Source organism: Aulostomus chinensis, chromosome 10 (genome assembly GCF_037954235.1).
Source record: "Aulostomus chinensis isolate RoL2024-O1b breed Wild chromosome 10, RoL_Achi_v1.0, whole genome shotgun sequence".
Lineage (NCBI taxonomy): Eukaryota > Metazoa > Chordata > Actinopteri > Syngnathiformes > Aulostomidae > Aulostomus > Aulostomus chinensis.
This window is the reverse complement of record NC_141329.1, coordinates 22,603,662-22,620,435: the sequence shown is the minus strand read 5'-3', so window position 1 is coordinate 22,620,435 and position 16,774 is coordinate 22,603,662. Positions and strand designations below refer to the sequence as shown.

At 40.6% G+C, this 16,774-nt stretch overlaps 1 protein-coding gene across 3 annotated transcripts in view; it reads left to right on the top strand.

Moving 5' to 3' along the window:
• The first annotated feature begins 387 nt into the window (after positions 1–387).
• Positions 388–16,774, top strand: part of fndc3a (fibronectin type III domain containing 3A) — a 50,399-nt gene continuing 34,012 nt past the window's right edge. The window contains exons 1-2 of one of the 3 annotated variants that reach the window (XM_086216479.1): positions 388–842; positions 6,288–6,431. In XM_086216479.1, coding sequence (XP_086072605.1) covers positions 6,321–6,431 — 111 coding nt within the window. In that variant the 5' untranslated portion in view covers positions 388–842; positions 6,288–6,320. Of the gene's footprint in view, positions 843–6,287; positions 6,432–15,474; positions 15,540–15,904; positions 16,037–16,774 lie in introns of those variants that run through there. The other 2 variants (XM_086216480.1, XM_086216481.1) reach the window with 2 other exon arrangements.

Genomic DNA, 16,774 nt, shown 5'->3' with positions numbered 1-16,774 from the left:
TTTTCTTGACTATATGGGAAGTATAGCTTACCCCTCCGAAACAAATACATTAAACTTTCATGGAGATTTTTTGATAATACAAGACTATTTTGTTATAAGTGACACAGACACTTAGGCCATTAAATGATTATTAGAAATTTTGGGAGTAAGTTGGTGATTTAAATACGTATGTCTCATTTTTCTGTTACTCATGTTTTTTCCTTTCACTGCCAACAGAATGATGGACGTACACGCTGACACGTCAACTTTTTGATCTTAAAAATGAGCACAAATATAATTCATCATAAATGCTTAAAAATACATATTTTGATCATGCTAAAATAATGTAAACAATACAAATGCTTCAATTTGCTTTCTATAAATTTAGGATTCGTCACGATTTAATGTACTGCGCAGGCGCAGCAGAGTGCTCTGTAAGCGATGGCGAAATTCTTGCCTTTTAAGCGAGGACCTGAGTTAGATGGAAAGTTATCTCGATAGAATTGGCATCTAGGCTAACATTATCGATACTAAGCAGCGTCGTTGTCGCTCGCCGGCTACTTCGAGCTGTTTGAGACCCAGTTAACGCGAGCGATTGCCGTTGATATTACGAGGAAAGCACATCTTCGTTTCGCTAACTATTAGCTAGGTAACGTTAGCATTAGGAAGCTAGCGTTAGCATGTCACATTTCGCCTTGTTTTGTGTATGTCAAGGTACGTAGCAAGTTACTATAACGGGTTCTGAAAGTGGCCGGTCATCGGAGCTTGCTGACGTAAACGCTAAACATTTCGGGAAGAGCTGTATAAAAGACACCACTGTACATCGACGTGTCAAGACTGCTACTGCTGTGCTGACTGACTGAGTGAGTAGCTGCATTATCTTTTATCACCAGATTTCTGAGTATTTACCGACACTGCTTACCATTTCTACCGAGGGAAACAGGAAATAAACCCCCAATTCGTATGACGTATTTTGATTAGCCACCTACCGTGTTGCGCTAAAGTTGTATCGCTAGCAATTTAACAAAATTAATAATTAAATATTTTCCTTAGAGTCCGTGCTTTAGCTTGGGTGTCGTTAATGCACTAAATGGATCGCCAGCTGTGTGGCAGGCTTGCACCGAATAATTCTACAGGTGTTCAAGATAAACTGCTCCATAAAATGTTGGCGTTGATGCTAGCGTAAAACCAGGCTGTGACACATGCTCTTTCTTAGTGCCTTGTACTATATGCTTGGCTCGTAGAACAGCATATTTTTTTCTTCTCATCCCAGGTGAGGACCATCAAAACTGCAACTGAAAAACAGCTGCTTTTTTTCTTATCTACTTTTAGCCTTAGCCATAGTCAAATATGGAGAGTACAGCCAGGGCTACAACAGATGTTACCACAATTTCGGTATCGAGGTAAATTTATTGGGCTTTTCCTGGAAGGGCCTTGCACAGGTTCTCGTGTAATATAACCACACTTGTGAAGAGTTGACTTTTTTTGGGAGTTTTTTCTACTTCATAAAAGATAGCAGTCTGTTTTAATTTCTGGTGATTTATCACCAACTTTATAGTTACATCCTACAGGGAGAGTCAGTAAAACCACTCTTCCATTCACCACAAGTGAATAGATGAATAATGCAAAAATGAATACATTTTACTAGGAGCGCCAATCCAGTCTAATAAAAGTAGAATTGGGAAATGATCAGTTTGCACTCAGATCTGCCTTTCCTACTCAAGAACACACTCTTGAGCTTTACCAGGTACAAGGAATTGTGTGGACATTGTACATGTACATTGAAAGTAGGGTAGTGTTTAAGATCAGAACCCCCCCTTGTTGCTTTGCAAGCTTACAGACCCCCCCACCCAACAGACTTGCTGTTGCGTTTATTGTTGGCAAATTAATATAAACATGTTTAATGAAAATGCCAAGTGATTCCCGGCCTGAAGGAGCCTGCCTTTGAGATGTAATTCCAGTACATGGCCTAACTAATGTGGGTCCTCCAGTGTAGAAATAATGCCCTCAAATCCAGTTCATTGACCATCACACTGTGAATTGACTTTGCTGTTTAAGCTTAAGGAGGGGAGGGGCTAAAGCAAACAGATAAGCCAGATCACTGTGAGGTTTAGAAGCGCATGCGCTTGATTGTAATTAGGTTCAAGGACACATGTTGCATTTCTCTCATGGTGTTCTGGGGTTTTTGTGACAGAATTTGTAATCATCATGTACACTGTTTATGTCACGTGGTCATTCCTATTGTGACAGGCACATTTTTTTTCCATCTTATTTTATAGCAGTGTTTTGAAAGTGAAGTCATTCCAGGATTGTCTTGTAGGAGAGAGCTTGTGTATAATCCCTCCTGGTGGATGTGTGTTTTATTTGCTTGAACTTACATACCCCCTTCATAGTCAGCTTTTAGGTGTCAGTGTGTATTTATATGTGTGACCACTCAGGAGTTGGTACTTGTTCTGCTGAGAAGCTGTTACTAGGGCCTAAGAAAATATCAGTTTGACCAGGGTGAGTTAATGCTTTCCCATATAGCACAACGAACATATTCGGTCTTTCTTTTCAAATGCCTGTTTCACTTAAATGGAGTATAAACACAAACCACAGTTCTGCTTGATACCTGTCACCTAACACTCATGGACGTAATGTCACCTGATGTCAGCTTGTCTCCTCTTACTACTACGGTTTTCACAAGCGGCTGGAACAAAAAAAAAAGTGTTGAAAATTATTAGCTTTAAATGGTTCAAGCGACTGAAGCCTGAATTGGTATTATGAAAGAGCTAGACCTATCTGAGGATATTCACGGTGGCCTTACACTTAAAGTATTCTTGGCATGCCCGTTACATTTCACTTGCCCCACTGGCTTGGTCTGTGAAGCTGCATGCAGCCATGTGTTTGTTGTTTTCAAAAGCAGAATTTAAGCAGAATACTCAGTGTTCTCCTGCTGTTTAGATCACCAGTAGTTTTCACAGACACTGTCAGCTGCTCAGCATGCACCATATTGATCATTCCAACCACAGGATTATGTACAAATACATTTCAATCTATTGTAAAGGGAACAAAATACACAATGTTGCTTGTCTGCCATTCTTCCACATTGCCCCTGACAGGGGCATGAACATATACGGAAACATATACCGTATACATATATATATATATATTAATGTAATATCTTTTTAAGATTAAGAGTTCTTTTGTGTGGAGCTGTGACTCCCATGGTCAGTGTAGCAGCTCCAATTAGACATAATGGAAGCAATCGGCAACAACTGTTGCATTGCATCTTAGACGTTCCCTGGTGTGTGTCAACCCATCGCTTTGGACTCAGGAGAGAAGTACTACAGCAAAAAAAAAGGTTTTTTTTTTTTTTCCCCTCACATCCTTTTCTCAGTAACATTTCCTGTTATTATGGGAAGCATCATTATCAGCATGAATGTGATTCACGCTTTACTCATTAGGTTTGATATCATGATGTCAGATTTCCAGAGAAGAAGAAATGATAAGAATGGATACTGGTCATAGTTTAATTCTAATGTATTGTGTCAGTGGCTGGTACTTTGGGAAAGTCACACTGCAGAGACAGAATTTTTACTTTGCTTTCAAGTTCCTTGTGTGCTTTTTGCCGAGCAGCATAGTGTTGTCTGTGTATGGCAACATAAAGACGTTAAGACGAACATGTTTTAACAAGATAATCTTTTTATCTCTGTTATTTTGATGTGTAAATGCAGTCATTGATGGGCAAAAAGCTTGACGTTATACGTACAAACTAAACCATGGACGCATGAATCAAATGCTACCGCAACTAGTTTTGTTTTTTCAGTGTGATGATGTTTCGTCTGCTCCAAACGCTGTAGTCATGTTTAGCCACTATTAGCAACTGCTGATTTGAAGACACACAGAAAGCTTCAAAATTGACATGTTTGGTGTTAACATTTAGCATTTAACTGAAAACCCATTCACAAAAACCCCCATTCTCAAAAACCCCCAGACTTTGAGACAAGGGAAACGACTAATTTCTGCATTTTTAGAAGTAATTCCTGTTCCATTATACTTTCGATACACGTGTTGTCTGCTTTAATGATTTTATTTAGCAGTTACACAGGTGTTCTATGATGTTTGAACAGTGGAGAATCACTGTAGATAAAGAGAAAATATGCATATATGCACAAAACATTTGCACGTTAAAACAAATTACGCACACTGCTCCTTATCTTTTCCTTTTCCATTGAGTTAAATTGCAATAAGGAATTTATTAGCTTACATGTAAGGCAAACAATGATGATTTTCAGATAAAACGATACCTCATCTCATAGCAATTCTGGTTCTCAATCCGTTGTACATCATGTGTGCGGCAAATAACCTCTAAAATCAACTCTTTGCAGTAAGGACGCAGTGAAAAGCTTCAGATGTACTGTTTTCCATAGCAGGTGATGAACTACCATCATAAGCATGTTTGTAGGGCTGGGCAATAACTTGATTTTATTGATTAATTCGAATTTGTACTTTACATTGATTTGTTTTAATGAAAATTGATTTTCTCTTCAACATCCCCCACCAACGCTCCCTTTTTAGGCTCATGCAGTTTAGAGTGCGTGCCCCATGCGTGCTTGATACAAAGAACATGGTGGCGAGTAGTGAAGATTTTATTCCCAAGAAAGGAAAAGTATACTCAGTTATTTGGAATTGGTTCGGGTTTGTGGCGTCAGACACAGAACAAACAGCACCTTGCTGCAATGTGTGTTTAAAGGCTTTTGCTACCAAAGGTAGCAGCACTACCAATTTACGGCAGCGTCTCAAACAGAGGCATGTTGCTGAGTGGGAAAGGGGTTACTACCTACGAAAAGAACAAGACTGCAGCATCCCAAGCAGCACCACCAAAAAAGCCTAGCTCCTACCTCCTCAATTTAATTGAACAGTGGACTCCCTTGGAATCTACAACCAGGTGTGCCTCCATCAGTCTTCTCTGTGTCCAACAGTATGCTGTACAATAATTTTGAGACAAGACTGAAAGTTAACAGCATGTCATACTGTAATTCGGCACCTCTCTGTGTACACTGATGCAGCATAAAAACAACAAACAAACAGACAAAGTAAGGCAGTGATTCAACTGATAAAATGTGAGTCAACTCTGGAGTTTTGACGGATTTGAATTAGAGGGGGCAAGGCAGTGTGTGGGCAGGGGAACATTTAAAACACAGAAGTGCCTGTGATGCAAAGGCATGACTGGCAATAGAGAGCAGTGGATTTTTTGGGAAATTTTTGATGTTGCCATTCAGTCGATCACAGCATCCTAATTCAAAACAGTCATGCGTTTGAAGGTGTTTTTTTTTTTCTTACGCCTGACGTCGTTGTCATGGAGAGAAGGCACGAATGAAAATAATCAAATTCATCCTTTATTTATGGTTGTTCTCTTTCGCATGCGTGATCAGGAAGGGTGACCCTATCTTATCAGTTGACTACGTCCAAACAGAGATTCATACATTTGGAACACTGACGGAGTTGATACACACTCCCCTGCAGGTTTATTAGGAAAAACTAACGTAGTTGCGACGGCAGATTTTATTGTGATAGTAAATTTCTCACGTCACTGTTTGTTCTGCTCAGTCATCCTGACGCATGCATGCCTGCGTAATTTGGGACTTCCATCCTTCAGGGAGCTGGTTGTTAGACTGCTTGTTTTTTTCCTTGGTCAGGAATAGCTTATGCATCCTGTGATGAAGGCGAAGGCATTGCCTTGCCTACATCACCATCCATTCATAAATTCACCCTGCATATGCCTTTTACTGTTCTTTGGTAACATGCCAAGTTGACATCGAAATGGTTCGTGATGTCTTTTGTGATGACAACTTACCATTAACCCTAACCCTAATATCAACTTGTCAAAACCGGGACAACTTCTGGTAATGTCACTTTTATTCACGTCAAGTTGTCATAATCTTGACAACTTCAACAATGTCAGCTTGTCATGACAAAAAAAAAACAAATGACACTTAATGACAGGTCATAAACGTCCACGACTTGTTTAGTTATATTTATGACAGGTTCGTGGCAGTTTTATGTCAAGTTAATGACAGTGTAACGTCACTCTTATGTAGTTATATTTAAGTAAAGTGTAACCATTCTTTTTGTCTGTAGGCGTTTGCCATTGTCGACAGTCATTTTAGAGGCAGTAACTTGTGTAGCTGTTGGAATGTACAGGATACTGATGGGTGTTCCCAATATTTACTCAGTCCTAGTGCATAGAAATGGGATGCGTGGCTGGAAGACTCATGATGATGTTACAACTCCTACCTGATCCACCAATCACTTTGTCTTTGCAGGAGAACCTGTTCAGTGGTGTGAATGAGGGAGACATGGCAGACCACACCCCACCTCTGGAGTCCGGCCAGCTTCTCAGCCCTGAACTCCCAATCCTGACGTCACCGCCACCCCCAGCCATGGTTAACGGGGAGGGCCCCCAGCAGGTACACTTGGAACGCTCTCGTCTTTGTTTCTCTGTGCTGTCTTTTTAGTAATCTGCCTTTGTAATTACAGTTGAGGAAGTGGTGCTTCTGGCTAATTGTTTGATCTCTGCCTTAAATATCCAGCTGTTAAAACTGTTTGTTGTTGTTGGATTTAGATTATCCTCGGAAAAAGCACAATTCCATGTGTTGCATTCCGCTTGAATTTCTGGCTCATACCTTGACATGTGGCAGAAATGTTTGTACAATGTATCCACAACATTGTGCTATACTGCAGAGCCAGGAGTTGAAATGACTTCAATTCTACCTAAGTAAATACACAAAGTTAGGAATTTTTTTGTAAGCTTATTTTTATAAGCTTATTTAAGTCGCAGCACTATAAGTAATGCAATAGTATATGGTTTAACAGAAGAGAAACATTAATGTGGTTTTTGGCCAGATGTGGTGTCAAGCAGCAGCTGGTGCAGCGGTGATGTGCATCAAACAGGAACAAAATCTGTCTCAAGCCTCAGCATTCAGACCTGTGGAGTAAAAGAATTGGAGAAAAAAAGAGAGATGTCACGTTGTGAGCTGGTTAATTTTTTTGCTCGCATCTTTTTTTAAACGAGATAATGAAGGTTATGCTCTACGACAAACACAATTTCCAGACAGATTTCACCCTGACGTGTTGCTTCTAATCAGATACAGAATAATAATTACGAACATGTTTTCTGCAACCATTTTGATTGGCAGCAGGCGACGCACAGTTTCTAATTCTTGTGAAACTTGCTTTTTGTGACTGGTTTCAAATGGAAAACAATATGCAGATATCGTTTGGTTGACCCAAAAAAGTATTGAAACCACAGAAACAGTTTCGCTGTCCCTCAGCGGCTCAAGAACACACTTAGAAAGCAACAGGTGTGTTGTAGTTACCAACTGTATCTCTCCCAGCCTTGATGGCAGCCCTCATGGCTACTGCGTATTGGTTGATGTTCCTCATCGTATATTGTCGGTATTGGATTGAGATTGAGAGGCCATGACAAGACCCTGCGATTTCCCTGTCATTTTGATGATCATCAGTTTGATATGCTTAGTTTCTGTGACCTCCTGGGGGATAGCGTGGAGCACCCACTGCGATTCCGTCATTTCCTAGGTCTCATGCAGTTTGTCTAGATAAGGCTTGCTAATATTAGCACTGCCCCACAACCATGCCTTTCCAACCATCTTGTCTTTTTCCACAGTGGAAAAACCCTTTCCTGAATAAGGCTTTGTTCACATAGAGATCAAATTTTGGTAGTTGTATTGGACTGTGAGGGTGGTGTTCTCACGGAATTCAGTTGCCTTATTGACCCTCACAAAGGTTACCTGATTACCTGTGCACGTCCCCTGTCCATGTTTATAATGTTTTCATTGAGCTGGACAAACAAAATACTGTTGTTCTCTCCTGGCTTACATCATTACCACCCTCCTGTTCAGAACAATTTGTGTCACTGCATGTCCAAGATCATTGAAATGTGTTCTCATGTGGAGGAATAACAAGTGTCAGATAACAAAGTGCATTTACTGTGTTTTTTTTCTAATATAAACTGTTTTTGCACCAGGGTTTGTGTGTCCTTCCAAGAAATCAGTACCCCAAAGAACAGTTTACAATTAGATTACAACAACAGGTATTTGTTACAATCCAGTATTGTCTGACTGCTCACCCGATTCAGATGAAATCTGTTGTGAGATCTGATGTTGGTGGAAGGTCAAGAAAACAACATTGTCAGTAATATTAATGACTCAGTGGTAGTATGTCTATCAATGCCCCAACAACTAAAATACTATCCTGAACTAGATAATATGTACCGTGGTCTCAGGATCAATCATTTTCAACTATACTGCAGATGCCATGGTGATAATGTTGTCTGTTGGTTTGTGTGTGTGTGTGTATCCTTCAGCAGGATTTTGCACCTGGCTGATTTTCAGGAAAAATATTTAAAAGCATGGGGATAAGAAGAACCACCTTAAATTTAAAGGAAAATCTGTTAAAACCTCTTAAAATCTTTTAGTTTGGAGGTTTGTTTTGCTGTAGATTTGTGGTGAAATAGGCAGTTGACTGAAAGAATCAACAGATGAGCCATGGGTCAGACAGAACCGAGCACGATTATTTTCACTGGTATTTTGTCATCTGTTCAAAAATTATTTCTTAACATGGATTAGATGTTTGGGTTTTCAACTGATTATTACTGGATGGAGTCCAGGCAGAAATGAGATTTGACCCAGGATGAACTGCAACAGAAGTGGTTACTTCAATTAGAACCTTTTTCATTCCATTAAGTTACGGTTCTCATTTTGAACTGGAATTAATTCAGTACCACATGACTGGTTTTTGTGGAGTAAAACTACTGAACACCTAGCTTGTAAATGAGGACTTAAATTTTGCATCACTCCTTCTAGAGATTGTTGCTTGGATACTGTTTATGAATATATTGTATATCTGAGGAGGTGTGTGTGGATATCATGACAGCTACTGAGTGAGGAGCCGGAAACACTAGAGGGGTCTGGCTCTGACAGAGCGAAGCAGGCCTGAGGTGACGTTGAGGAGGATTCACAGCGATGGCTGCCCCGTCTGTTTTTGACCTTTTACTCTGGGAATCTGCTAGGACACCTCATTGTTCGTTCTTGGATTCTTTGTCACAGTCTTGGCTTGGTATTAACGCTCTGTTGGACCAATTATTCTGAGTCAGAGAGGAAGCTGTTGTCTGGGGGTCATTACCTGAGATTTGTTTTCAGAGATGACTTTGGCTACAGTATGATTCACTGATTCCATCCATTAACCCCCCCCCGTCCCCCCCCCCCGTCCCCCTGTCCATCCACAAACACAGATTTTTTTTTTTCTTCTTTTGCTGTTTGGGGGTAGCTAAGAAGGTAACGGATGAATCTGTCTGTTTCTCGAAATTTTGAAGCCCAGCTAATGGCTTATGTACTTGTTTGATGTTTTCTGTATTGAAGGTTATCTTTTCTGCCTTTTTGCTGTTTTCATTAGACCTTCCATTTGATGTTTCCTTGGACCACGTCCTTTGTTCTTGTGTTTTTATGCTTCTTTTCTTGACGGTTTTTAAGTCTGTTTTTGTAACCTGACAAGATGTGTGATAGAAACAGCTTTGATAAGCTCTCAGGAGAAATGGTTCATTAGCAGCCCCCCCCCCCCCCCCCAAGATACTACCTTTACTTTTTTCTTTTTTTTTTATTACTGTCTAGTAAGGTTGTGACAATTCAGGCATTTCACGATTCAATTTGATTATGAGAGCCAGAAAACTATTGAATGTCAATTATCCATGTGGTTCGATCTTCCTTTTTTCCTTCCAATGTCCCATTCCCCAGTGTCCCATCAAAAGTCCATCGTGTTTGTGTGTGTGTATGTGGGGGGGGGGGGCTCCATCACTTTGGGTTATTGAGATATCTCTCCAGTCCCTACTAATCCTCTGTGCTAACACAAGAGGCCAGGTCATGGATCGGTGTCCCTCACATGTTGCCAGAGTGCTTGAGATGTGACAAAAATGTAGCCGTCTCTACTTGTCTCCTGGGCAGTCACTGAATCATCGGTGGAGATCCGTCTGAGGCACTTATGGTCAACTATTGTGAGGAGGTGGGCAGTTCGTGACTCAACAGTGTTTTTGTACACTCCCTCCAAGCCAGTGACACAAACTCTGCCCTTTTTAATGCATCACATTCATACACGAAATGCTTCACTCAAGTCTATGACCAATTATGAATTGAGCATAACTGAATCATTTCTCTTTTTTTCCTCTGAAATGACAAGTGACATACATTTTTTCGTTGTGACTCATGAATATCGTGCACATAGATGGAACTTGGGGGTGATTTGGAGGAGATTTTCATCAGACCTGATATGCATGCAAATGTTTTTGAGTTCTTAAGCATGTCAGTTCATCAGGTGGGTGTGCCTTAAATACTTCACCAGTGTTTAACTTGTAATACTGATTGGCTGGATAGAGGGGAAACTACTCGAATAAAACTGTGGAAAAGAGTAAAACATAAGCTGAATTCCAGTCCAGTATACATAAACAGCACTCCCCAACTCCCTGTTCATGGAATGTCTGCTTGCTCAGGGAACTTTCTTCAGCAAAGTCCCTGTATTTGGTTGTAACAGCCTACAACATTATCAGCTATTAACGTGGCCTGATTTACCTTGTCTTCAGTGGTAGAGATGAGGATCAGGAATACCACAATAAAAGACAAATTAAGTATGACGATGGCAAGTTTGTTTTTCTCCCCAGTGAATAGCTTGGAGGAAACAGACTCAAGAAAATACTGAGGAATTAGAATAAAAGCAAATTTAGACAAAGGCGTGTGTAAAACCGTCGTCACAGTATCATCTTTCTTCATGCTGGTGATGAGTTGACATTTAGCAGGACAGCAACTTAACCAGAACAATAATTTTGTGGTTGCAGTATAAGACATCAGCCATCTTACACATACTGAACGTAAACTGTGTAAGGAACATGAAGGAACAAAGTTGTGTAGAGTAACAAGGTGCAGCCAGAAAAGCAAGTGTTCATGGGGTTGCAAACTGAATCAGGATTCTTGTTTGTTGTACGTGAGCCCAATTAAGTCAAATGGTGACCCTCTTAAACTGATACCCTAAGTACAAATGAATTAATTTATACTAATGTAAATCACTACCTCACAGTGTCTAATGTGTTTGGGAAAATACACGGGTCATGATTATCAAATTCCCAATTCCTTAAACCATATTTTTCGGTTTAAGGGTTTTATTTTTTTCTGTTGTGGATTTAACCTCATTCAGACAGGCATTTCCAAAGTAAACAAGATCAGAAATTGTGAATGTCGCTCAGTCTGCGTGTGGGTCGACTTGGGGAAGGAAACTTTTAAGAATATTCCCGGTGTATTTTCAGTCATATTTCAGCTGCAGATGGTCCTCTCTTTGGTCACTTTCCATGAATTTGTAAATATATGCTCAGCCATTCTTTGATAATGTTCCGGTACAAATTACATGATTATCTCCAGTGATGTAATACAAGATAACACATATTTACAAGAAATTGTTCCAGCATTAACCCATTTTATTTTGAATATTTCCTATCTGTTTCTATCATACTATTTCACCCTGTGATATTTCCAGATAATACTGGAGGTAGGATCATCAAATTGCCCGGAATTATCATTGCACACGCAAGCATATGCCCTCAGCTGCAGGGGAGAATGTTAGTCGCCGGCTAGTACCAACACTGGCAGGATTTTGCTTGTGTCATTTGGCTTGTTTCCTGTCCACCCAGCTGCTTTGTTACATCAATGCACAGTTAAGAGAAACCCGAACTCTGAGTCACGGCAGAGAAACGTCAGAGATAACAGCCATGAATGAATGGAGCAGGCCCATCCTCCTGGGTAATAAAACAGTGATGGCCACCTGCGTGACAGTCTGTGCTAATTGAGCCACTCTGTATTTGCATAGGACATCTTTACAAAGCTGGGAACAAAATATATATTTTTAAATTGAACTGTTTTATGAATCTAAGCAAGTGTGTCAAATTTCTCATGTTCCTGTCTTCTTAATGCATGGTCTGTCCTTTTAAAATCACAATGAATGCGAGCAAGAAACTGGTGCAGATCAATGGTCAATCTCTTGTGCGAAAGGTAACCTTTGCAGTATCCCAGCACTATATCAGAGCAGGGATGTTCTCGATTAACTGCTAAACCATGAAGTGATCATATGAGGCTTGACAGATTTAATACCATCTGGCAATGAAAAGGTTTCTGCTGATATTTGGCTTTGTTTACTACCATTGAACATCTTCAATAAGATTGCATTGACAGATGGCAGTGGGGATGTTTATTTGTTGATGTGAAAGGCTATGTTAAACATTTTGTCAGAAATATGTATCTGGATGTATCTAAATTTGTCCTCAGCATGATAAAAGGCCAAAAGAATTTACAATAGCTGATTTTTTTTGTCTTCCTTGTGCGAAAGGGGAAATAAAGATCAGTTAAAACTCTCACCATCAAATTACTATTTTAAGCATCTATATAATTGACCCAGAATTTCACAATTGGTGCACCCTTAACAAATATTTATTATGTCTTTGCAAGGATGGACCCGTGAGTGTGATGCCATCAATTTCCCATCATTACCACCTTAGTGGGTATTCAGTTTAAAGTATCCAAAAAATGTATTCCATCGTGGTTAGTTTTTTGCTCACTCTGTCCTATTCTCTATCACACAACACACTGACATCATCTATGAATGATATAGCATTTTTAAAGTAGTGCACATAAAACCAAGGCATGTGTTTGAAATTGCCAACAGTGTAACGAAAGAGGCAGCTGGTTGGTTATTGTTGGATCGACAAAGGCCAGTTAGAAAATGTTGGCATATTTCCTAACCCTAGTTACAAAGTATTTTTCCTGGGACTGTTACCTGGTAATACCTGTTTATATGATGACCACACAACACAGCTCATTATTACCATTTGTGACTTAGCCCAACTGTCTTAGAATAAGTATCTACCAATTCCAGGCTATTTAATACAGAATGTTCTGGTACAACAGCTTCCATTGGCATTGATGGTACCAAGGAACAAAATGAGCTTATGACTTCTGTATTACCTCCTGGTATTTTTGACCAGTCCTGGAGGAAGAGAATCTTAATAAATGTGTCAAACAGCAGAGCAATTCACACTCCAGACCTGTAGCTGGTACTAGCGAGCAGGATGCCGGCATCCTGTTTAGTCAGACATAGGAGGGTGTACAGATCATTGCTGTTCCTGGTGTTTGTACACACAGCTGATATGCTTAACCACCACAAAAACATTCACCCTAGTGGTAGATTCTTTTGGTGATGTGGGAACGAGCTTGGTGGCCCTGACTGGGGTGGGGGGGTGGGGAGTGCTGTCTGTCCAGTGAACGGAAGCATGAAACAGATGGAACATGCTAGCAATCTCCCCATGTCAGGAGTGCAGCAGCCTGGTATTGACCTGGTGGTGAAGAGACTGGTTTCAGTCTTCACTGGAAGGTTTACCGCTGGCCTGGATGTCTCTGTAGTGGTTAAACACAAGATGTTGTCAGAAATGTGATCTTCTACAAGTGGGGACGGCTAAGCTAACCAGCAAGCCTCAGCAAACATCAGCAGCTGTGACCACTCTCCACGGCCAGTTGATTAACGTGAGGTTGGCTATAAGATAGCCTGAGATTAAATATTTGAACAAATTGAGCACTGCTATTGCCCACTTACCAGGAATAATGATCACAGTGTGACTTATTTTAAAGCTGAATGTAACCGGACATTAAAGCATTATTACCCTCATTCCCTAGTCTTGTTGTTTTGTTCAATCACTGAGCCTGCTGAAAGCTATCTTAATTGTCTGCAGTTGATTTAGCAAGGCTTTGCTGCGTTTTTTTTTTTTTAGTTGCTGGTTAATCATAATGCATTTGCACATAATTACTAGGTTGATACTAAAATTACAAAACCCAGCACATCTGAAAGGGGGAAAAAAAAAAATGCCTGTTCTATTGTAACAAAGGAAACCAAAAAAAAATCATTGGCCTTAAGGGGGCACTGTCTGACCCCCTGTGTGCTTTGGACCATAACTCCTACGCTGACAATTCCCTTTAAATCTTTAAAAATCATTCTCACACATCCATCTGATTTGAGTATTGCAAAATTCTATTGATGACTATGTAGAAAGTCTTACTTTATCACACTTTTTTCGTTCTTCCAATTCATCTTCTTCTCAATTAATAATAGTTCATCTTCCCCTAAAGTCATATTCCTTCATAAGCCTATTGTATTTGACCATTACTGGAGGCATTGGCATTTGTCTAAGTCCTTAAATCCACCGTTTTTCCCTTTTCATAAACAGTCAAATGAACTGAGGGGTTTTCATTGAAAGATTTAAATGCACCCCATTCCTAGAAGTACCAGTGATCCACAGTATCTGTTAACCTGGCATATAGTGATCAAGTTATAAGCTCTGTCACTTCAAGGAATGATTCATTTAGAATGAATTTGGGCAATGGTTAAAGTAGCACTGAATACTTGCAAGCTGTGTTTAATGTGTGGCTGTAGAAATACTGTCTCTGTTTTGACTGTCAACGAGCTGCTTTGTGATCTTTGAAAACAGCAGAGAACTCAAGGCTGCAATTGTCGCCGGAGCTAGCGCTCTGCGATTGAACTCCCACCACTTCGTCTCTTCTCGTATTGATCAGAGTATTAAGAGAGGGTGTATGGCATGTCGCTCTGTGAATGGGAGAGAGAGTCAGACTAGTATGAGGAGGAGGGAGAGAAGGGAAGGAGGCAGAGGGACTGTAGCGTAGTCGTATATGTCAGCCTCGGAAGCTGCGTGGGTCGGTTTAGCTCCTCCATGCCGTCGTTGTTGTTAAAAGGCAGAACAAAGGACTTCCCCACGCTATGGAACTCTTATACCTTTACCGGCTCAGCTGTATTATGATCACACCCTGATGGAATGCTGTTGAAATTAATCATATTAAGGAGCACAGCAGGCATTAACTGAGCTGGCACACTGTTAGTGACAGAGGCAAGAAGGAAACAGAAAAGCAGGCATCATCCTAAGTCCTTCTCATTTTTGGTTTTCTGGGGTTCATCCTCCTCCTTTTCGGATAGTGGCCACTGCCGATAATGTTTCAGTCCCTTGTCTGAAGGTTTGGCTCGGACATCGCTGTGGCTTATTTGTTGAAGGGGTTGCTCTGGATACCAACGGCAGGGAGGCTGTGCTGGAGCCAGCGGCAGGAGTGATCAAGCTGCATGCTGCAGAGAGTGCCGCTATGGAGCAGATGAGGCTGAACCACGCTAAGCAAATATGAGATTTACGCTGCACTTTCTGTGAAGGCTTCATCCAGCGAGACTAAGCCCCATACGCCTACACTGACTGCTGCACTCCTCGCCTTTTCCTGGATTTTGTGCAGGGGTTAGTGGATGAGAATGGTGTAAAGGATCAGCCCAGCCAGATGTATTAGCGTCGCAGGTCATGTGATTTCTCAGGAAGGTTGGGTGAAGTGGTGGAGGGTCTGGTAGACCCTGGAGCATATTTTCCTCTTTCTGTGACTACGTGAATAGCAACGCCTGAATGAGAAAAAGCAATGCGGGCAACAGTAAGTAGCAGCTGTGTATTTTGCAAGTAATATATCCTGTTAATGTTATCAACATGCAGTAAATGTCACAGTATTGATTTCAAGTCGAACTTCCAAGGTAAACAATTACATTTGAGAGAAGAAAAATTATCCAAGGAGGAGTTTTTGGTTCATACAGAAAGGAAGGGACAACAAAATGTGCACATGCACCTGAGTGAAGTGCCTTAGCTTTGATTCAATTAGACCTCCCCCTCTCCCTGCACCCACCTCCCCAGCCTCTCACCCACCCCCTCCCACCACTATCTACTCTAGCTGACGCTGCCTGTGTGGGTGTGTATGAACATATGAGGTTTTGTGTCTGGCAGTCATAAGGCTCTTTCCTCTCACTCCCGAGCACATGAATGGCAGCAGTGTCGGAGATGGAGGTGCTGATGATTTCTGTGCTTGAAGAGAACCGTAGCCAAAGCCCTCTGCCAGGGGAGTATAAATTCTATGACAGCGTTTTCCACAACAGTGAGGTAAATGGCGCCCACACAATGTGCCGGGCAAAAAAAAAAAAAAAAAAAAAAAAAATTCTAAGATCAACTTAAAAGAATGATGAATTGTAGATGGATGTTGTGGGTGTTTTGTTTAAGTATATTTTGAGTTTATCACAAGTCTGTTATGGGAGTTGAAATGGATAGTCTTGGCTTTAGGTCTTTTTAAAATCTTTTGATTTTCTTGATTTTCGTGCTTCTCAATGTGACAGATACAACTCCATTTCCTGTCTTTAAATTGGAATTAGATTTTAGAATTGTTTGATCTGTGGTTGAATCCAAAAAACACATTTGTAGCCTCAATAAATTCAGTAGAGGGAGATGTATTTTCTTTTGACACATGTAGTTGGATTTGTGCAAGTCAGAGTGACGGGAGGTGAACACATCATTAATTTTTAGTTGATTTTGTAGGCGTCGTGTGGGGAGTGATTTCACAGCTTGCAGTTCTTATGTCATCCACAAAAGGGAAACATTGTCTTTTTTGAATAGGCGAAGCTTTCACACTAAACGGATCTTCTGGGTTTTTTTGGTCTCGTATTGTCATTGACCATTGTCATGCTTTGATGTGGCTTATACGGCTGAATATAATATGTGATTTATAATCAAAAGCTGTATTTTTTTCCCACGCTGCTTGTACTGTTTCTGTATGGCGGACTCTTGGTTTGTCGCATCTCTTCTTTTTTTGTACAGAATGGTGAAGCGTGGTAATGACACAACAGT